Genomic DNA, 22657 nt, shown 5'->3' on the forward strand with positions numbered 1-22657 from the left:
AGTAAAAGTACAAGTAAAAGTCCTGCTTTCAAAAAGTATCAATTGTAAAATACTCATTACGCAGAATTCCCTGAATAATACATATGTTTATGTTAATGTGTTATCAAAGCTGGTAAAGATGCAGCTAGTTTTAACTTTGTATGCTGCAGCTTGAGAATTTTACTCCAAGTGTAACTAAAGCTTTATTTTAGTGTTGGTTGTATTTCACATGATTAATCCAAATCTGCAAATTAACCAAAGGTATTTAATAAATAGGAAGAGCAGTTTTTAACTGTGAATTGTAGACACAAAATGTAGATACAAACATGATGAAACTACTTCCTATTTTAAAACAAATACTAAACTTTAGTAACAGAGGTAATACTCACCTCTTGATAAATGAAAAATACTCCTGATGCTGTACAAAACCTTGAGGTGTTACATTTTAAATTATAGCAAGCTAAACATCTTTAGCTTTAAATGGTCAATCAAAAAAAATTAAGCAAGTTAAAGATGTGTTTGTAAGTTTGGAACATTTACAAATTCTTCACCATTTTTGGACATTTCATAGACTAAACAATTGCAAAATGTTAAAGTGTTTGCTGAATGTAAACAAAACACAAACACATCTGGTCTTGACCTTAGACTACTGTAAAACAATCAGTGCAGCGAAACAGACTCATTATTACTTTCCATTGTTTAATGGTCACAGTTGGAGCACATGATATAAAAGAATATTTACACTGATAGTTTAAAATAAAACAAATGAAAAACTCAGTTTTTGACAATAGACACCCATACCCAACAGCTGCTACTACCTAAGCATGCTCCCGAAAAGTAGCAACCATACATTTAAAAAAAAAAAGCCACATTAAAAAGAAAAAGGGAGTAAAGTGCATGTATGACAGACCTCCCTGTACAGACATTTTGATAGACTGCAGAGAAGCCTCATTTGCCAGTCACAGGCACACTCCTAAAACGTGTACAAAAGAGATGAATTAAAAACAAAAAATACACACTCACATAGTAAAATTGTGCTGCACAGTCACACTCACACACAGTCACAAACCAGATATAAAAACATGAACAGTTCCTACAATTGTCAACACTCACAATATAGACCTTTACATCCCAAAGAGAACATTGCAGAACACTCACAAATATACAGTCTGCTTTCAGCTCCCAGCCCCTAAAATAACCTTCTCCCACACATGAATACATACAGAAAATGTCTAGTTTGAGTGGCATCAGAACTGAGAGGACATTCGAGAGACGAGTGTACTTCACCTCGAGTGGTGAAGTGGAAATTGTTTCTGAGTGGGAAACATTCCAGGAATCCAGAGTCTGATGTTCATTAAGGTGAGATATGGTTCAGACTTACTGAGGTATTCTATAGTCAAAACAAATATATGTATAGTTAAACAAAAAGGATGCCTCTTTTCTTTGCATTTTCTTTCATAAAAACAGCTATGCAGTCATTTTCTATTGATGTTCCTGTCACCAGCTCTGACTACACCTTTCTTTGGGGGGTCGTGTCTGTGTCTGTGGGTTGACCTTAGCTCTTCTTGTGCTTAGATGTTTAGCTGTTAGCACAACCCATGTTAAAAATCTGTCTCTAGAGAGCAGAATTGACCTTGCTTGGCATTGTCATTCAAACCGTTTTTCTGCCAAACTTTAAACCAAATCTGCAAGTTTGAGAAGTGTGTTCGAGCATTGGATTGATGTTGAGTACATTATTTACCAACAGATTGTACTAGCTGTATCATATGTTTGGCAGTTACCCAGCACAAATAGCAAATATTGAGGAAGAGAAGCACAGGGAAAGAAGAAAAAAGAAACTACATTCCACCTAACACCAGGTCGGACAATCCAATAAACCAACAGCGATCAGGAACAAGCAATGGTGTAGGGAGTGAATATGTGCAGGCTCAGGTTTATAAATAATTGAAACAAGTTATTTATTTTGATGTTTTTGCTGCTTATTTTGAAAGTGTTTACACGTGACAGCGCTTATTCCAATTGACTGGACCCTTCATAGCCTTGTCATTGTTCTTGCACTGAGAAAAGGATCTCATTTGTCAGATATCACAGATGCCCTCAGCAGATCTGCAGGGGAAAATGTACAGAAACATCCTATTGTATCCTTTAAGGCAAGAGGCATTGGTTTGTTTTACTGAATATATCCAACATTTATGCACTTGACTTCCATTTCTCACAGGTGTGCATAATCCCTCTCGCTCTCTCTCACACATAAACAAACACACACACAAAGACTGACACAGTGAGGGTTACATGGTATGGTAAACAGTACTAGTTCTTTTCTTGAGTTGATTCAGGGGATGAGTCCTTCCATACTGCTGCCTTGTTGCCGTGAGTGTCAGCCCGTGTAAGTTCGGAGAGACTTCGTCAGTGTCAGGCAGTTCTCCTCTCTGCGGACTGGAGTGTGGAGAGACTCCTGGTGAGGTTTCTCCAGCTTCAGAAAGCCTCTCCACTCCAGTCTCGATGACCTCTGTTTGCTGTGCGGCTGAGGAAGGCGAGTTGTGCACGCGCTGCTTCTTGGACTCGTCGTTGGTTGTGTGGTTCTCTGGCTCTGCGGAGGAAGGAGCTACAGACGAGCGGCTGATCTCCCACTCACTCAGGTCGTTGGCCAGCAGCTCCAGACAACCCAGTTTGGCCAGAGAGGCCGATCGCTTCATCAGGGATGGAGGGGTCAGTCCTGCCTGGCGAATCCTAGCCTCAACTTCTCTGACCCTCTTTTGGTTGCCAGCACCTCGTTTCTGGGTTGTTCCGGCACTGAGGCCGAACACCTGGTCCACACAGCGGGCCTTGCAGCCTCCGTCCTTGCTCACCTGCTGCAGGAAAGCACCAAGCTCACACAAAGTCTCCCAAGTCTCCCTCATGATAATGTCACAATGAGGTCCCTCTGTAAAACAGTCCCAGTCTGTGGCTGACTCCAACTCTGTCACGCCCTCCAAACACAGGAAGTTGACTGAGGCAAAGGGAGAATTGGCAGAGCGGTGGAAAGAAGAAGAGGTAGAGAGCAATCTTTCAGCAGGATGGAATTTGTGTCCTTTTGTGCTTAAGTCATTATTTCCTAGTGCCCTCATTTCAACTAAATTACCACTGTTCCTTTTAACTGGTCTGAATGCATCTTCATCTCCTTGCAGGCTGCTTGACAGCTGTGAGCCAGCTGATGCATCCTGGGTATTAGACATTGTCACAGCATGGACACTGTGTGGACGCTGCTGAGAGCTGGAGGAGCTGCCGGAGAGGGACGGAGGAGATGAGGAGGGTGACGAAGTCTCATGATCCTGTTTCATTCTTTGCTCCAGCTGTCGTGTGACGCGCCGCACGGAGCCCCTCGTCCAATCATTGTAGAGACGAGGGGGGGCCGCCTCCTCCTCCTCTTCTTCTTTGTGTTTTACTTCCTCTTTAGCATTCTCAGCTTCCTTTTGTGATAAAGCATCACTGTCCTTTATTTCCGGCCTAGACTTACTCACTTCCTGGTCCTGGGGGCCCTGAGACTCTGTGTGCGTGGCAGGCTTCAGTTCCGTGACCTGCACAGGGACGGACATTTCCTACAAAGAAAAGAAAAGATTAATTAAAAATCAGTTTAAATGCTAAATAAATGAGTGAATCCATAAAAGGTACTCAAAAAAAGTAAAGTAAGTAAAGTAAAATGGAGAGTGTTGTGACAGATATACTGCATGAAACATACTATCCATAGGCACTAGGTGGCGCCATGGACTCAAGAATAAAAAAAACAAACAAACAAATTAAAGATTTGAGGCTAACTATGATATTATTACACTTCCAAATTGGAATTTCACACAAGCATAGACTTGAAAAAGATCACAACATCTCCACCCTTATCTCCAACAGAGTAGCTCTGATGAAAGTCCGCGACCCAAAGCTTAGACCTACTGTTGTGTTTACAATGTAAAGGGTGCAGTTTTTGGAAATTCTACAAGCACTCCCCCTTACCTTTCTTTTCTCCTCCTCCAGTGGTTGTTGTTCCTTGCCACAACTCTTCTGCTGGGGCAACTGCTGCACTGCAGCACAATGAGTTTTACCATCTTGACTCATTCCCTTGAACTTTTCTCTGGCACTGAAAAAGTTAATGTGATCTGCGCTGTGGCCGAACAACAACTGGCCGTCTTGTGGAATGGCACCATGGTAGCTGATAAAATGACTTGTCGCGAGGGGATGTGCTGGTAAACTGTCCAAAGACAAGCTACACATCTGTTGGTCACAGTCTGTTTTTGGGACAGGCACTGGTGCAGACAGACTGTGGGGTCCAGCCTGTTGTATCCTCAGTGTTTGAGTTGTCATGGTCTCAGGCACTGACACTAGCATGGGTTTTACCACAGGCAGAGAGCAGGACAACAGCTGCGGTTTGATAACCTCATCCAAGGTGACTGGAGTTGAGGATGGAGCAAGGGAGACGGGGAGATTTTGGAAGGAGGGAGGTGGGTGAGGCTGGCCAACTAAAACAGTCTGTGCATCAGCCAACATGCCTGTCTTGAGAGGTTCAGGCACCACAGTGGCAGCCTTTGGCAGGGAAACCGGAGGTGACGAGGGCTGCTCCTCAGAGTCAGATACGCCGTTGGAGAGCAGAGGAGATAGCAGAGACACAGAGCCAGCTGTGGGGTTGAGAGAAGGGGGGTCCAATTGGCTGATTTGGACAACAGCAGAATGAGTAGTAGCATCCAGCCTTTGAGCTTCAGCATTGCCCGTTATAGCTGCCACCCTCCCAAAGGATGAAGAGCTGAACTGATTGGAGTGGATGCCAGTGTCAGGCTGGCTAGTGGAGTGTGTTGCTTTGCCAGTCATGGCCGAAGTTCCCAGTGAATCCAGCAGTTCTTTCACAGAGGTACCAGGAGCGCTGCTGGCCTGGTTATGGGGGTCCGAGCGACCCAGGCTGTGCGGTTGTGCGTAAGATTTAGATAGCGGCTCGTGGTTATCAGATAGGTCGCTGTCAGAGTGAGAACGCCACAGTTTGTTGTGCCTCTGCTTACTGTAGGGAGAAAACCAAAAAGAAGTACGATTAGTAGAGCCTTGTCATGTCACTGCTATAATCTTCATGCAAACATCAAATATAAACATGCACAGACATGCTTTTAAAGGAATTTGAGTTTATTTAATCTAAATGTAAATGGGTCACAGATACTAGCTGATATGAAAGCACACTAATGCTACACAGATCAATACTCAATAACAATTATACAAAATAATCAGAACATTTTTGTCAGTTGGCCAAAGTTGAAAGTTGAACTTTGTCTGCCTTTCTGCTTCATCCATATGGTATTATCAGCCTTAGCAAATTATGCAATCCATGCTACATATACAAACCACATTAAATGTACTTGTGCGTGTTTGTGATTACCTGGCCAGCAGTATGCCCTGATACTCCTCCAGCTGTCTCATAAAGGAAGGGTTAGGTTTGGTCACAGCTCGACGCTCCTTGACATAATCAAAAGCTTTTTTCAGGTCCCAGCCGTGCTCCTTCATGGCGTATGCGATCACTGTAGCTGCAGAGCGACTTACGCCCATCTTACAGTGCACCAGGCACTTGGAACCGGCTTTCCTGGAGTAAACACATAAAGAATTTTCAGCATATCGTTGTCCATTTCTGTAAAACAAGGTGGTAGCCTAGAAAAATGACACAAACACTTTCAAACAAAAACTATATGTCATGCAGTTGGCCGAAACTCACTTGGCTCTAGATATAAACTTGTAGGTTTCATTCCAATAAGCAAGAAGGTCAGTGGCCTCCTCATCGTACACACGGATGTTGTGGTACTCAAACACACCGGGGAAGAAGTTATCAATCTCCCTCGTTACATTCAAGATGTACTGAACCCTGCATGAGAATAAGAGGGATAATTCAGAAGAGAGAGATGATTGAATGTGCAGTCAGGATAACAGATATAGAATACTTTAATACAAAACATTCAGTATAAAAAGAAATATTATTAGGGTCTCATCATTGACTTCAGTACAGCTTGTTATATGTTCTGTGTTGTTGTTTGTGTCCCCTTGCTTACCCGCTCTTCTGCAGCTCCTCCAAATTGGATGCATTCCACTCAGATCCCTGTAGGAAACAAAAGCAATCCTCAAGACTAGCTCAGAGCCTTCGACTAAGCTTTTCATAATGCTTAAATCCTGTTGTGAAGCATGCCCGACCACTGTGCTCTCCAAACCAAACAAATAACAAAGAACCCTAAAATATGGAGAAACTTGGACTTACACAAGAAAATGTCACATTGAGTCCCTGACATTGCTGCGAGCAACTTAAAATCAACTGAGACACTTTCTGTTTGTACGTGTTCTTGTTATTTAATTTGAGATCTAGCTGATCGGGCTGCTGTTAAACTTGAGTGTTATGAGGTCAAAATTGTTACTTAATGCAGCAATAGTTGCCTGGAGTTGTAATGAGGAACCTACCAAGAAGACGTGATCAAAGATCTCCGTAGGACTGTCCATCTGGCCCAGAATGACAATCATCTCATTGTCGATGTATTCCTTGAACTCTCGCAGGTTGCATGTCATGTGCATCTCCAGCTCTGTACGGATCTGTGGAACACAACCAGTCAAACACACACATTTATCTTAAAACAGCAGATCCAAGCCGAGAATACAGGCATTGATAAAATAGTGATTAAAAAGGAACTCCAACATTTCATTTTTCCATGCAATACCTTATAAAGAGGGACTAGAATATTAATGATGTTATATCTGTTTGGAGCATCTTTAAATCCAGCATATGAAGCGCTGACTCACCTCTTTGCTGGTAACATTCTCAAGATCTTTCTGCATCATGATCTCCCTCAAACTGGTTTTGATCTGACGCTCGGTCAGCTCTCTTTCCGTGGGTCTGCAGAAACACCATCACATTAAAATTGAAGACATTGAATAAGTCTTTTTCCAGTAGGAAGTGTTACAACACACATACAGCCTGGTATATGAAGTTTGTTGAACCACTATTTGGTAGTGTGCAGAAAAAACATCTTCCATATGATCTGGATACTTACGCGTCAGAGAAGAGCACGGGGGAATCTGCACGGTGCGACTGTACATCCTGCATGGCGTTCCACTCATTGATGCGTGCCTGGTCCGAATACACCCTGCTCTGATAGTAGCTGACCCAGGTCAGGAACAAGCTGCCTGGGAAGTAGTTGTGACAACGAGCCACCTCGCATGCTTTATGGAGGGACTGCAGGGCAGACCTGCGATTGAGTAATTGAGAGGGAAAATGTATATTTAGAGACAGGAGATTAAGGAGAGAGAGTTTTAGATCAGAAAAAATACACTTTCAAATAAAAAAGGCTTAAAATACCAAGATGAACACAAAATAAAAGGGATATCGATGTCTTCTAGGTGGTGTGACTCACCACATGGCCTGCACGGAAACCGGCTTGAAAACGTGCACTGTGTTGTCAGTTGACACACTGAAACCCCTGGGAGTTAGAAGAGAAGAGGTATGAAACATCAAAAAAGGTGGTCAAACATCTCAGCATCCTGGTTTTAATTGTGTGTTAGCTACGTGATTAAACAGGTTGGAGGTTTCCTTACCCATCTCCATCCAGATGTATTAATGTGTCGCTCCACAAGGGCAAAACCATCCCTACAGAACATGAGCTGGAGGGAAAAAAAGATGTCAAGTTATAACGTAATGCAAAGTGTCAAACATGGAGGCCTATATGAATGTGCTTGTGTTCCAGTCTCACCTATCTACAGGACTGAAATCCATTCCCAGCACCACACTCTCCTCTGTGTCTTGACGACCATTGGTTGAGACCACCACCATGTAGCGGGTGATCTGAGTGTGAGCGCTCTCCAAACGCACCGCCTGGAGCAGGAAAGGAACAATTTGTGAAGTCTTTACAGCTGATTGACAACATCATGACTGTACTTTCTGTTGTAGCGTTACTGAGTGTACCCACCAGTTTGATGTTGTCCTCTGGTCTGAGGAGAGTGAACATGGTTTGCAGATGCTGCTGGATGTCTCCTGGTAAGATGCGAGTAATAAAACATAACTGATCAGTATCTATATATGGCAGCATTTTTACCAACAGCTCTATTGAGAGTCAAACAGTCATTTGTCTTAACGAAAACCTTTAACCTCACCTGCATGTTTGCTGCGCAGCTGTGAGAAGCGAGAGGCAGACGAAGGAGAGGAGCCATTTCCTCGAGGTAAGAAGAGAGCAGCCCCTTTAACTGTCAGGAAACTTTCACTAATGCTAGACAGATAGAGAGAAACAAGTAAAATGAATGAGGACCTAAAAAGTTTAGCACAGAAAGTACTTTCTTTATTTTAAACAAACAGTAAACGATGGAGGAAAATATTCCATTTTTTTTGCACAGCTCTATAGTTTGTAGAGCTGTGATTATCTTTTCATGTGTTAAGTCGTCAATGAATAGATAATCAAATATCTGAATAAAGGTTGATCATTTAAACCTTTGTAATTAAGTAAGTAACACACCGTCACCAGTCTCGGTTTTTCAATGTATGACTTTAGACCTTTTACCATCTTTGATGATCGTAACCTCAATATTTAGGACTACTGCTCGGAGAGAACAAGCTAGCTGAATATTCAGTAGGGTTTTTTTTTTTATTGTTGGAGAGTTGGTTGTGTTTTAATAATGGTGATTTAAATATTGTGCTTTTCTTAGAAAATACACATAAAATCCCATACAAACAACATCATATATAAAACAATTATGGGATAGATTTATGCCCCTTATTAAGCTCAAGATCCTTCACTGTGCAGTTCACAACTAACAGCAGCTGGTTCCAATACTGTGCTGGCTTAACTGGACAGGACATGTCAGATATTACATCACAGAGTAAATAACAAAAAACTGTCCCCCCATTAAACCATTTAATTCTGTAATTCACTTGAGCCAGCAGATCTACCTTGTTATCATTATAATCTTTAAGCAATTAAAACTTAACTGGCTGTTAATGTAACAGACTTAAGATGCCCAATGTATTCCTTTGATTTTGATATTGCTCTATTTGTTCTTGAACCACAGATTATTGAATATAGAACCAAGTGGTAGCCTCATTGTGTTATGAAATGATTGAGTCCAAATGCGTCACTCACAACTGAAGGCAACGAGTCAGAAAGAAAGGACTTAAACACAAAGTCCCATTCTGTCATCGAATGCCATGAGGATGAAGGAGAAGAGGAACAGCAGTAATAACACAATTAGGCAATCTATGCCTTTAGAACAGCAGCTTCAAAATATCTAATTACATTTCACCGTTAGAAAAAAGACTTTTGCAACATTCACATATTTGTTGTTACAAACATTTCATAACCAACATCCCACTCACATTTTAAAGAGAGTATTTATCATTTGTGAAAAATGTTTTGTGGTTATCAACTAAGGAAATTCTTGACTTTTTACAGACCGGACTTAGTCACATATAAATAAATAAAATAAAAAGATGGGTGAAGGAAAGTGCGTGTGAGCAGATGAGTTTGGCATCTGGTTGACATTTCAGAGGAAGGAAACCTCTTTCTGCAGCCCCTGACTCAGCTGTCATATCCTTCCCTTTTAGTCATCATGGGAAAACCACAATCCTTTGTCATACCAGATCTCTGTGACAAAATATTCGAAATCAGGACGAATGAGAATATACCCTGTGTCAAAACAGTATATTGGTTCTGTTCAACTAGGCTTCAAGTCAGCAAAAATAATGTTCCACCACTTTTTGATATTAAACAAAATAAATCAGACTCTCATACAGCATCTCAACAACACAATATAATGTTACTGCAATTCATACTATTTTACACAGAAAGCCTAGGGCTCTGAGCACAGTGCAAACTTACAGCTGATAAATTTCCCCCTGAGAGATCACAGAGTTCTCGGTGAAATAAGGTCTCAACTCCCCCCCGCAGTAGGCGCAGAAGCAGCCGGCAGGAGAGCTCCGCGGAGCGGACACAACACCGGGAGGCATCGTTGCTCTGGTGGCGGAGGTAGGGCGCACAGAAGCGGGCTGGATTTATCGATAGCTACCGATACGGTGTGGAGGAAGGCGGTCACGCTGCAATGCCAGGATATTTGCTAAAAACGAAACAAATCTGGGTAACTTGAGGTCCAGTTTAGGAAATTACCCCTGAAACTGTACATTTAAAGAAAGCGCGGTGATATAATATTCAAAAACAGCGACGATGTTTACATCTGTAGCCCATGCTGTTGCAGAGCAGGTGTCTCCTAACATCTGCTCAGTGATAGGCCTACTGACTCACCCGACTGCCGCATGGTCTGCTGCAGGCTGCGGTAAAAGGGGAGGAGACACACATGGTCCACTCGCTGAAAAACAGCCGTCCCTCGAAGGCTGTATGATGGAGTATTAGTGCCACAGCGAAAAGCGGGGGAAACATTATCGTTGACAAAAACAAGTCTTTAATAGAAAGACAACTCTTGAAAAAGAAAACCTAAGGCTACTATAATTACTTGATATTACTGGCTATTTCATTAGATAATGTAACCAACTATCAAGTGGTGCAGTGATGATCGGAAGGGCTCCTTATACAAAAAAACAAAACAAAGGGATGTTTCCCCTGGCTTATTTGGCTTTACTAGAATTTTGCCGAAAATAAGATATGAGGCTAACACAGGTTAATGATACTAACATTTTGTCTACAGCAGGAAAATTATTCATGTTTAACACCAGTGTGTTAATAGTTGAAGGGAAAATGCAAGTATAATAAATAATAAATAAAACCTGAAAATATCCCAAGCTTGTATTATGTCTTATTTCAGGCATCAAACCAAAGTCTCTTTCAAAAAACTGTTGATCTCAAGACGAGGGAACCTTGAAGTGCTAATTAAATAACCAATTTTCTGGGTCCCTTGAACATTAAGTCCCAAAAGTTCCTGATATAGGAGAAAATGTTACATACCATGCAGCCGGAAGTGGCAGCACACAGGAATTCAAAGTTCAGTGTAGAGAAACTATGGGGTCAGATCACTCTCATAATACACAAATGTTCACAGAAGGATTCACATTTGTATTTCATGATCCACACAAATGTTTTTCAATGCACACACAAAAATGTGTTCCATTTCATATACATGTAAATAAAATCCAAATACAGAAAAAAGTTTTACATGTGTATCTTTGATCCACACACATTTGTTTTCCGTGTCAAACCGCTGAACCTGCATACACAAACCGCTTTCTGTGCATGGATCGCTGTGCATTCGTGTGTGGGTTTAATGAGACTCCCCTGACGGTCACCCGATTCGTACTTGTAAAGTGTCTCTGCGTGAATGACTAAATATGATTTAGGTAGGAATTCTTGTGACGTTAGTGATGTGTTCAGTGCCGCTGCTAGCCATTTTGGTGCCCTAAGCATAATTCCTTCATGATGCCCTCCCCCCCCCCCCCCCAATAAAAAAACATTATGAGTTGTGATGAGTGAGTGGGGAGGGGAGGGGGGGAGGGGAGAGGGGGGCACCATCGGTACCTTTGAGTAGTATGCCTAAAAAGTGCCTCATATTTCTATAGTCTACTGAAATAATTTCGGCCTTATAATTATTATGACGATTTTTCATTAGGCTATTTTTGGTGGTGCCCCCTCGACACTTGGTGCCCTACGCACAGCGCGTAATGCGCGTTATGGGAGCGGCGGCACTGGATGTGTTACTGTGAGCATGGAAGTAATATAGGCGGTAAATTACCTATAATGCTAATAGACTACCTATACCAGTTAATCCTATTTACCGTCAGCTCTAAATGTTCAATTCCACTCCATCATTAAACACAATGGAATATATTGTTGAATAATAATTTGAGCAGGAAACTTTGGATTCATTCTTGCTAAGCTATCCCTCAAAAAGAAAACAAGAGAATGAAAGAAGTTTTATGGAGGTAATAATGCTAGGTAGTCTATTAGAATTAGCTAACTTGCCAGCAAACACTAGCATTACATGCCACCTATATTATTTCCATGCTAACAGTAACACTTCACTAACGTCACAAGAATTCCTACCTAAATCATATTTAATCATTCACGCAGAGACACTTCTCACTTACACTTGTGCTAGACGCCATGTTGAAGTTCACCTGTCAGCTCCCGACAGCGCAAAATGCGTATATGAAGCGCTACGCAATGAACGCAAAAACTCATACCCTCGTGGGGGCGCGCTCATGTGATTGGCTTAGAATGGAGGAGACATCTGATTGGCTATAGGTAGGAAACATTACAAGAACGAATCGGGTGACCGTCAGGGGAGTCTCAAAAAACCCACACAGCGATCCATGCACAGAAAGCGGTTTGTGTATGCAGGTTCAGCCATAGACTGTATATATTGATGGACAGAGGTTCGTCCGTTAAAAGTGAAGCAAGCGCTAGTCCAGAGCCCCCTGGTGGCTGGCTGCAGTACAATGCGTAGCTCCGCCCATTCCCATGTATTTTCAATGGGCAAGTAACCAACTTTCTATGTCACTTTTCTCACCTAAAACAAATTTTGCATCCACAACTTTTTATTCGAAAAAATAGCTTTCAAGGTGCTTCACATCACACCATTTTTCTTTTTCCCGAGAAATTATTTTCTTTAATGTTATTTTAATAAATATAAAAGGGGCGTGGTTACACTTTGATTGACAGTGCAGCCGCTTGCAACCTCCTTCAACATTTCATTTCATTCAGAGTAGCTGTAGGCTCGGCTGTAGTGGTGTTCTTTTGTCAGGCAACTCATATTTGTTTTATTTGCTGTTATTACTTTACATTTATATATTGACAGTCATGTCGTGTTGTGCTGTTGATTGTACTAACAGGCCATCTCAGGGGAGCTCTGTGCAGTTTTTTCGGTAAGTGAATATTAACTTAATATTAGCTAGCGAACTCATTAAAATGACGGTAGCGATAGCTTAGCCGCTAACGTTAGAAAGTTAACTTAATTTGACAGTAATCTATAGATTTTCGGACATCCTTGAAAGGATTATGGTCATATACCAACGAAAAACAGATAGATTTGTATGTTGAAGACGCTCGAAACATCGAGATTTCTAATGAGAAAAAAGTTAAGGTTAACGTTTAAATATTCTAGGCTGAATATTTAATGACAGCTGTCACAGCTGGCTTTGCGATGAGGGTGTTTGACGTGCTCTGTGAAATACATGAGGTGAAATTAACAAATAACATTATTCTTAGTGACATTCTACAATCAAAAAATATAAGCTGTCTGAGGTGTATTTCACAAACACAGACAAGAGGTTTGTTTTACATACGTTACACTTACCGGAGAAAATCCAAATACCCAGACCGAACTGGGCACTGTAGTTTCAGCCAGTTTAGCCCCAGAGAGTCGGACTCGGCCTGTGTGTGTGGTGGGGAACGGACGGAGAAGGGGGCGTGTTTCACTAGATAAGGGGCGTGTTTCACTCGATGAGTGGGCGGGTCTGATCGCGACCTCCTCTTCACTGCGCATGCTTCAGATTCTACTGCGCAAGCGTACTTCGAACTGGCTCCAAATTTTCAAAGATGGCGTCGCCTCGGTTGCTTCAATTCTATAGAACACAGCTGAATGGAGCCACTCTGTCCATCTATATATACAGTCTATGGGTTCAGCGGTTTGACACGGAAAACAAATGTGTGGATCAAAGATACACATGTAAAACTTTTTTCAGTAGGCCTATTTGGATTTTATTTACATGTATATGAACGGTACACATTTGTGTGTGCATTGAAAACATTTGTGTGAATCCTGAAATACAAGTGTGAAAGCTTCTGTTTGCATTTGTGTATTATGAGACTGATCTGACCCCATAAGAAACAGGTGGTAGAGAGAGGGGGGGCTATAACTACACCTAACAACGGCCCCTGGCCAAGATTGAACCAGGAGAATAAAATGACGTGGTTTTCTCCATCTCAGCAGTTATAAGGAACATATACTCTGATTGTAGGCTAGTGTCATCGTTTCAATAACATCTTGTCAAGTGTTCCCTTTTCTCATAGCATAGCAACACACATAGCCTCTATGACAACACTTGAACTAAACCCCTGATGAAGCAATAATTACCCTCCATACCTAGAAAGGCATCCTCTGGAGAGTGTTGGTCATACACTGATCACACATGTGGAGTAGCTGGCCAAGTTGTGTAACCAACTGTAGCTCTGTAGCCCTTATGGGAAATTCTCACCTGAGTCAGGACCACCTGACACCTTAACTTGCTGCTGCTTACCTCAACAGCAAAACAACAACAACGGAAAAAAGATTGAGAAATCAAAAAGGAGACATCAGAGGACCCTTGCACTGAGGAGAAACTTGACCTGAGACTTGGTTACGCATGCTTGTTGATGTCTCGTGGTTTCAATTTGAAAGAGATTGATTACAAAGTAGTGGAGGTAAAAGCATGGCAACCACCTGACTGCCCAATTATATCACAGGATAAACAACAACTGCACTGGTGTTTTTCTGAAGGATCCTTCAATGGCTGGTGTAATACTGAATGAGCCTTGACCCTCCATGATTAATCAGCCACGGGATGTCATTCAGGTAGCAAGATCAAGAAGCAATAATGTCAAGCATTAAGTCGTTCAGTGTAAGTATTTACTAAGTGCATGTTAATGACAGAAAAAAGATACACTAGCGAGACTTAAATACTTATCAGGAGGCCTTCATTACTCACTGATAATAGCTGCCTAATCTGAAAGTTACCAAATCAACCAATCCTGTTTAACTCCAAGCTCCATCACCGACTCTATTTTTCTTGTCATGATACTCTTTAACTTCCTTTTCTGGCTGACTTTCTTCTCACAAAATCTTCTTCCACTTCCATTTCCCTATCCTCCATCTTATATGAATCTCATCTAGGGCTGTACTGAATAATTAGTAGCTTCATTAATTATGTCAACATTTGATGAAAGTCAAGTCTTTCGGTTTAAACCCAGTATGTCTACACATTTAATAGTGTCAGTATAATAATATTACACAAATTGATGGATGAGATTCCAGTTGTGGTTGCGTAGGATTGTTTTTGGACTTGTATGATCCAAAATGTTTATTTTAACACCAGAGGATTGTAAATTCAAAATGTCAAAATGCAATAAAAGACACAATATACATTTTTTTAAATTGCAAACAAAATATGCCTCAACAACATGTACGCAACGTAACACCATTAATTGCAATAGTATAACCACCTTAAAACCCTTTGTTCAAGTTAAAAACATCATATGAAGAAACAAAATGTAAGCTTCATTCAAAAAACATTCCATTTAAAAGATATTCGGCCCCATTAATGCAAAAGATATCTGTTCAACCAGTTGTAAGGCACAATAGGTCTCTGACGAACAGTCATCAAACGACAAGTTTATGTTTGTGATGTTGGACTCATGTTCCATCTTACTGTTCTTTCATTCGTCTCCTGCAATTCACACCGCCCAATGACAAGCAGTGAAGGGCAGGATGTGGTTGTTAAAGGCAGACAGACACCGGACACTCCTCTGTTGCTCTTACGTCTCCAAGTATACAAACACACAAGCAGTAACCTTAGTGATTACAACATTACCTGTGTAGTACAGTAGACACACAGCTATTCGGTACTTTGCTTTATCTATACATCTGTCCTATGAGCAGTGAATTCTAGCATGAATAAGGCAGAGAGTCAATCTGTATGTTTACAGTCTGATCAATCTGCTGGACAACAAACTAAAAGGATTAATTGGGGGCCTTCAGGTTACACATCCATAATGCCAAGCAAAATAGAATAGAGTGAAAAAATCCAACTACTAAATACTAAATCCTTACAATTCGCACACTTTTTTTGCATCTGACAAAAGAATCATGTATGTTATAATAGGTCAGAAATAAGCGTGATAATCCATTCCGCTCTTTCCTCTGTAGGTCCTCCAGTGACGTTTCTGCTGACGTCACAGACTTTAAATCAGCAGCACTGCAGTCGGCCCAGCTCATGCAGATAGACGCACTGAATCACTAAAGCCTCATTACATTCTGAATAAATGTCACTACCTGTGTCAGAGATGAGCTCTGCTGCAGCAGCTGGCTGCTACGGCGAGATAGGCACTGACGTCAGTAGTTGGGAACATTTATTCAGTATTTCAGTGCATGGGGGTTTACTTTTCCTGACTCGTTCTTGCCTCTTAAAGAGGAATCCGGTGTTTGTTGTTCACAATTGCTCGACAAGAATTTGGAAAACAGACAAGCGCTCTTTTCCTATATTGTTCCTTTGACCCTAAAGAAACTTCTGAACTGATTAAATTAGCCTTATTGTCTTGTCTGTTGAATGTATCAGATGTCCAAATTTATAGTCACTTTGTATATTATTTATTAAATAGTTTAGATTAGCTTGTTTTGGCAAACTTATACTTATACTGTCTGTTATGTGTATTGCATCATTGGGAATACGTGGAATTCCGCTGTACTCTTTATAGTGAAAGGAATCTGAATCTGAGTAATAAAACTAAAACACATTGTTTTCTGCACCTACAGCTATCTAGATAGGTGAGTGAAAAATTCAGTAACCACCAATGCAATGTGTTGGAATAAAGTTTCAGACTAGAGAAGCATTTAGATGGCTAACAAATTACAATATATCTACTGGCCTGTGTAGCCTGGAATAATAACATAATCTGGTATAAAAAAAACACTGGTGCTCGCTGGTATAAAGCGATTCAAAGACGCCATTGTGAACTCAAGACCCAGCTTCTTGTATTCATACGTGTTCCTTCAAAAGAAATGACTGTATGAAAGCGGGGCGTAAGGGTCTATAGTCAAATAACTCAGGACTTAAAAAGAAGATGTTTAAAATAATATTGGTTAAAAAAATACAGTAAATCAAAAAAAGATATCAGATCCAATACCTATTCTGTGCAAACACAAGGCCTGACTATGTGAATATAGATTTCACTCCCAGCTGCACAAATACAGAAAGCCCTCTCAGTTTGATGGCACAGAGCTCCAATGACCAGACAGACTCAGAGGCGCTCTGACTTTGGGAGGGGCTACCAATCTGCCCCTGGATCAGCAGTGCTGCTCCCCTGACCCACATACACAGACCTGCCTCACAGAGAACCTACTGCCCTCTAATGGAAAACAAGCAAACCACTGTTAATTATCTCATACATGAGAGGATTTTGGGATCTTGTCCATTATTGTAAGGGCCAAATAAAACAAAGATGGCTAATGAAAGTTACTTAAGCTAAGGTTCACTGGTATCATGTGTATCGTGAACAAATAAACATAGCGGCAGTAAGAGGAAATTGCTGATGGCTGGGGGACTCAAACTAGTTGCAAGTGCGGTTGAGTGAAACAGGATAAACCAGATTCCAACTCCAGTTCAATGCCAGAGGCAACAAGGGACAGCACACGATTGTGAGACCACAAAAGCACCACAATAGCACAGAAGCTCTTTGTATCAGTAAAGGAAGGAAGTCTTGCAGGGCCAGACTTATTTAATGATTAATTATCAATTGCTTCTTCAGGTAATGTCTTTCCCTCTCCCCCAAAAGTCTAGGTCGAGCCATTTTAAGGTTAGGGGTAGCAACATAACAGGCCCTCTGTTCAGTAGATGCTCGCTGCGTCTTAAACTACTTGGCCTGGCACAACACTTCAGTACAATGTCACTGTGATCCAAACTCCACGTTTATGAAAATCACACTGCACTTCATCTTTATAGAGAAACAGGAAGAAGTTTGCATTGTGCTGAAGTCCAAGAGGGGAAATATGATCAAGCTTTGTTTATGACAAAGTATGTGAGGGTGCAGAATATGTAAACATATCTTACCTCCTAGGCTGAGAGCGGCGGTCATCCTCCCCGCTACCGGACTCCTATAGAGATAAAGCGGGAAAACTACATTCAATAATGTGAAACAAAGTACAACATTGCACTTTCCGACACTCAGATTGGAACTAGAGACAAAACATATTGGATGCAGGTGCATTAGAATAGTAGCATCTACAGCCGCGGAAAAAGTTAGGAGACCACTCCAATTTCTTCTTAAATCTTTATCTCTACATGTATGGCAGCCATTCCAGTGTCTGTTGAATTCCAAAACAGAGAAAAATTGCCAGTAGTTTATAGAATACAATAAAAAATAAACATTTAACTCAAAAGACATAATTATTCAAAATAAAATAAGAGAAACTGATAATGCTGAAGTGGTCTGTTCATTTTTTCCGGGGCTGTATATGCAGATACCCAATCATTTAGAAGAAATATCATTTTAAGCTCTGCATAATAACAAAGCTATCACTATGATAGCAAAGTGCACCCTCAAATCATAATCAAAAAAGTTTCAGCAACTTTAAATAAGCTTCCTCTTGAACCAAAACAGTAGTGGGTAAAAATTGTAAATGGGTAAACTTCCACTGTTCTATATACTTCAAAACTCATATACACAAACACAATGAAATGACAAGTATCATACAACGCTGCCTGGGCAGAGAGCAGTGGTGCAGTGGGACGGGAGGAAAAGCAGATTTCAGCTTCAACTCAATTTACACACCCTCCAGGAAAATGACCTCAGTCTGTTTTTAAGGTGTGGCCGGTCAGAAAACAACACATTCACACACAAAATGAGCAGCAAGAGGAGGAGGACAGGATCAAAACAAATTCAAATCACATAATAGAATATAAAGCTTTACCAAATGACAGCTCTAAATATAAGTGGCAGATTAACGAATGACCTTTATCTTACAGGACCTGGAATCTTGATTACACTTAAGGCTTTACGAGCATTAACTATATCACAACAAACATGAATAGCTTCATAAGAGAAAGAAATGGATTACGGGTTTATCATCACAAAGACAAATATAAACTTGTGCAAGGATGACTAAATGTGTATTTTCTTAGCAACGCTGGTTGAAATGGATGAAAAATCTAATTGTACTTGTTATTTTATGTGAATGCACAGCAATGTTTGCTGTATAGCCAATGCAAATTATGTGCAATGCATATGTTTAGGTCGGGAGAGTTAGTTAGAGAAGGTTATTGTTGACGCAAAGCAGGGAAGAGGCTGGACACCAGTCTTTACTCCCGGATCTTGTGACACTGTTGCAGAACATCTCTGGGCAACATTAAGCAAAGCAGGTTTCCATTGTGGGCTCTCAGAAGGATTTCAATAACAAATATTTAAAATCAGACCTCGTGGATTGTTGATCCCCGCATGTAAAGCATAAGACGCTCAAACCAATGTATCCAAAAAGGTTTATATGTTCAGAATCTTTATGTGAAGCAACATTGATATAATAAGTATGGAATATCTCTGCAAAAATGTAGTAATTAGTTTGTACAGAACAGAATTTGAGTTTTTATTTTAGCTCCCTTGATTGAACAGAGTTTCAGCGGTTGTGTCCTACATTGTGGCGTAACAACCACACTTTGATAAGATGGGAGAACACTTTTTGCATGTAGGAAAATGTGAGAGGATTTCTCCAAAACTTATGGAAATGTGTTGCCTGAATGTGCAGGCTGGGCAAGGATCTGCATGAGACATGTCTGTACTGCACTGGGATTCACAAGTTACAGCATCTACAATCACCAGGTTAAAACTAGTAAATGCTTGTACCCTAAAGGCAAAATGTGTACACTGTGTGTGTTTTCCCTACAAACACCCTTATTATGAGGCTGGACAGGCTCAACATACAGTTCAAGTAAAGCAAAGCAAGCAGGCATCTCATGAGAGATTTTACACAACACTTCACACACACAGGGACACACACATACATCACATGACAGCAGGACACAGTGAACAAGACATGTCTATCCAATGTGTTATCACTCTATGTACTGTATGTACGGGTTGCAACTTGAAAGCATATTTCCTCAAGAAAATGCTTTACATCCTTCAACACTGCCTCACCTTGCTAAATTACATATATGCATATCTTCCTACTCTACTTTTACAGCTCTGCAGTGATGAAAGACTGTCTGGCTCAACACACATGATTTTCAGGAATATTGACTGTGTTCCTTGACTTGGACAGCTGATACTGACTGTCTCAATGTATTGTTTCATCTAATCTTGTATATTTTTTGAGTCATTCAGGATGACAAACTACTGTGTGTGTGTGTGTGTGTGTGTGTGTGTGTGTGTGTGTGTGTGTGTGTGTGTGTGTGTGTGTGTGTGTGTGTGTGTGTGTGTACAAAGCTTGACAGTTATGATTATGCCTTCTCACTCAAAGAACAAGTTTTGCTCAGAGGATAGAAAAGGTGTGAAGACAGGGTCCCTTTCAACGCCACAGTGCTCACAGATTGTTTGTGACAGACGTCTTGGTGAAAAATAACTTGACTGCAATTACTAATTTGGGACATAAGTTAAAGAGCAGAAAGCAATAACATTTCACCCCCACAGCAAAAAAAAAAGTGTTATTGTACTGTAGGGTTCAGCATTTAGCCAATACAAACTGCTAAATGAAACGAAGTTGCCAAAGATTTTTACTATAATAAATATAATCAATGCCATGATAGCTATTTGGTGTTTAATGCTACTGGGGACACCGCTCCAGATGAAGTGCCAAGATGACACAAACATAACTGAAAGTATATGGCTTTACTAAACACTTGCATGTTAAAGATATAAGCATAAAATATGGATGGTATCAAAAGTACTCTATTGGTATTGGTTTGACTTTGACATTTGTACGGTTATTGGTGCTGCTATTGTACCTTTATAAACCATCCACGTGCCCTTACTGCAGTCTTGTAACTTTATCCATGAACACTTTATCACAATATCTATCCATGTCACATTTTAGACTGAAGACATGCTGTCAATACACCCAGCATAATTCACAGGAAGTGTATGAAGTTGTGTAAAACAGAGAGAACGAAATTGGGAGATAGGAAACACAGTGTATGCCTGTATATTACTCTCCCATTTTCTGAATGGGTTTCTTTCTTCAGTAGAAAAAAAGACGAGCAGGGAAAATAGCAACAGGAAAACCACCTGCTCCTCTGCTTTGCATGGGCACACACACAACACACACACAAAGAGAGAGGCAGGTGGAGAAACATACAGACAAGGATCAAGAGATAGTCTGAGGTGGAGAGAAGGGAAAGACACACGTCCACAACCGTGTTTACATACCTTGAAATCACACAACAATTATGGAAGAGTAAATACCCGTCTTCATGCGTGTCACAAGGCGCTTATTACGAGCGGAAGTGCATGACATTTTTCTTTGTTGATAGCTAAACTATATCTCTGGAACTGTAAACCATTAGTTAGCAAGCGGTCAAATTTGCTGGCACATTGACGAACAGCAAAACCTTACCATTTTCACCACACACTATCGATAATAGTGATTTGGGTTGCTCTTTTTTTGGACAGTAATAGCCAGTTGAACCTTTGAACTGGCGGAAATGTGCATAGCGTTACAGGAACCATGTCAACAGTGGAGTACAATACAAATTAAAAATAAACAGAAGAGGAAGCAGTCTTCAATCTGACGTTGCTAACTGCACGGTGTTACAAATAGCAGAACACAAAACATTTCCGAGCAGGTTAACTCAGTTGCAACTAACAACGCGGAAAATGTAACGTTAACTGAAATGATGTGATGCTATAATTCACGCATGCGCAGGAGTACAAAGGCAAGGCACTTTATGACAGTCAGCAGCCGACAAAAAGACAGCGGAAATGTGGCCTGAAATCGCATTTGATAGCGATAGAGAATTGCGGTCTAGTGTTACAGAAGCAACGGGAGGTTATGAGGGTTCAATAAACGCGACTCTTACCGAAACACAAGGGCTGGAGCTGGTGCTGGGTGTCGGTGATCGCTGCACGGTAACCAGCGCCATTCAGCGACCGGGAAGCGGACACCTGAGATGAAGCGACGGCGGAGAGACGAGCATAGTTGATTTGAGGAGCAGAAACCCCCAGCTGAAGACGGGTTGTCGGTGTTCTCTGGTTTTTCTCCGCTCTTTCTCTCTGACCGCGGACTGTTTGACTACTCCCCGGCTGTTTCCTCTGTTGGCGTTTACTGCGCACGCGCAACTATCCTTAGTTTGTCAATCCCGATTAACCGTTTGTGTCCCGGACGTAAACAAAGAGGAGTGGTGTCAGTCCAACAAAAAATCTTGCGGGCATCATTTAGTTACACAATATGTTTAAAATTAGCAGAGGTGGGAGAAGTACTCAGATCTTGTACTTTACTTAAAGTAGGAGTACCAGAGTGTATGAATACTATGTTACAAGGAAAAGTCCTGCATTCAACATGTTAGTAAAAAAAACATTAGCATTAAAAACAATGTCAACAATAAAAATACTGGCTATGCAGATTTTTCCATTTCAGAATAAAATATTATGATTCAATTTTAATTATTAATGTGTTTATCACAGCTGGTAAATGTGCAGCTAGTTTTAATTCCTTTGTATACTGCAGGGTAGTTTATGTATGTTACTCCAGATTACTAAAGTTTCATTTAAGTGTTATATATCACATCGTCAATCAAAATCTGCAAAGTAATGAGATATCAAATAAATGTAGTGGAGTAAAAGTAAACAATTTACCTCTGAATTGTACAGGAGTAGAAGTAAGTAACAAAACGTTTTTTTAAAAAGTATTAGTCCCTTATATTTGTACTCAAGTGCAGTACTTGATTACATCTACTTAGTTACTTTACACCACTGGTCAAACAATAAATCATGCCGGCCACTCCTCATTTAGTAGTATGTTAAAAAAT

At 40.8% G+C, this 22657-nt stretch overlaps 1 protein-coding gene across 1 annotated transcript; it reads right to left on the reverse strand.

Annotated features, from left to right (window-relative positions):
• Window positions 1-658: 658 nt before the first annotated feature.
• Window positions 659-21959, reverse strand: ssh2b (slingshot protein phosphatase 2b). Its single transcript, XM_063895951.1, has 15 exons — window positions 21710-21959; window positions 17753-17796; window positions 8110-8222; window positions 7926-7990; window positions 7710-7831; window positions 7555-7620; window positions 7374-7439; window positions 7014-7208; window positions 6763-6856; window positions 6427-6555; window positions 6027-6073; window positions 5696-5842; window positions 5366-5566; window positions 3964-4996; window positions 659-3557 (listed from the first exon to the last, which is right to left on the reverse strand). Exons 1-15 carry the CDS (start codon window positions 21770-21772, stop codon window positions 2268-2270), a joined length of 3675 nt encoding a protein of 1224 aa, XP_063752021.1. The 5' UTR covers window positions 21773-21959; the 3' UTR covers window positions 659-2267.
• Window positions 21960-22657: the final 698 nt, after the last annotated feature.

The sequence above is a fragment of the Eleginops maclovinus genome, chromosome 11 (genome assembly GCF_036324505.1).
Source record: "Eleginops maclovinus isolate JMC-PN-2008 ecotype Puerto Natales chromosome 11, JC_Emac_rtc_rv5, whole genome shotgun sequence".
Lineage (NCBI taxonomy): Eukaryota > Metazoa > Chordata > Actinopteri > Perciformes > Eleginopidae > Eleginops > Eleginops maclovinus.

Bases quoted from the DNA above. Each gene is read 5' to 3' on its own strand.
- ssh2b (XM_063895951.1), bottom strand. From the start codon at position 21,772: ATGGCGCTGGTTACCGTGCAGCGATCACCGACACCCAGCACCAGCTCC. The intron at 7,832-7,925 runs GTGGGTACACTC...TTCCTGCTCCAG, and splicing joins CAGAGGACAACATCAAACTG to GCGGTGCGTTTGGAGAGCGC. The intron at 6,857-7,013 runs GTAAGTATCCAG...GTGTTTCTGCAG, and splicing joins CCCGTGCTCTTCTCTGACGC to ACCCACGGAAAGAGAGCTGA.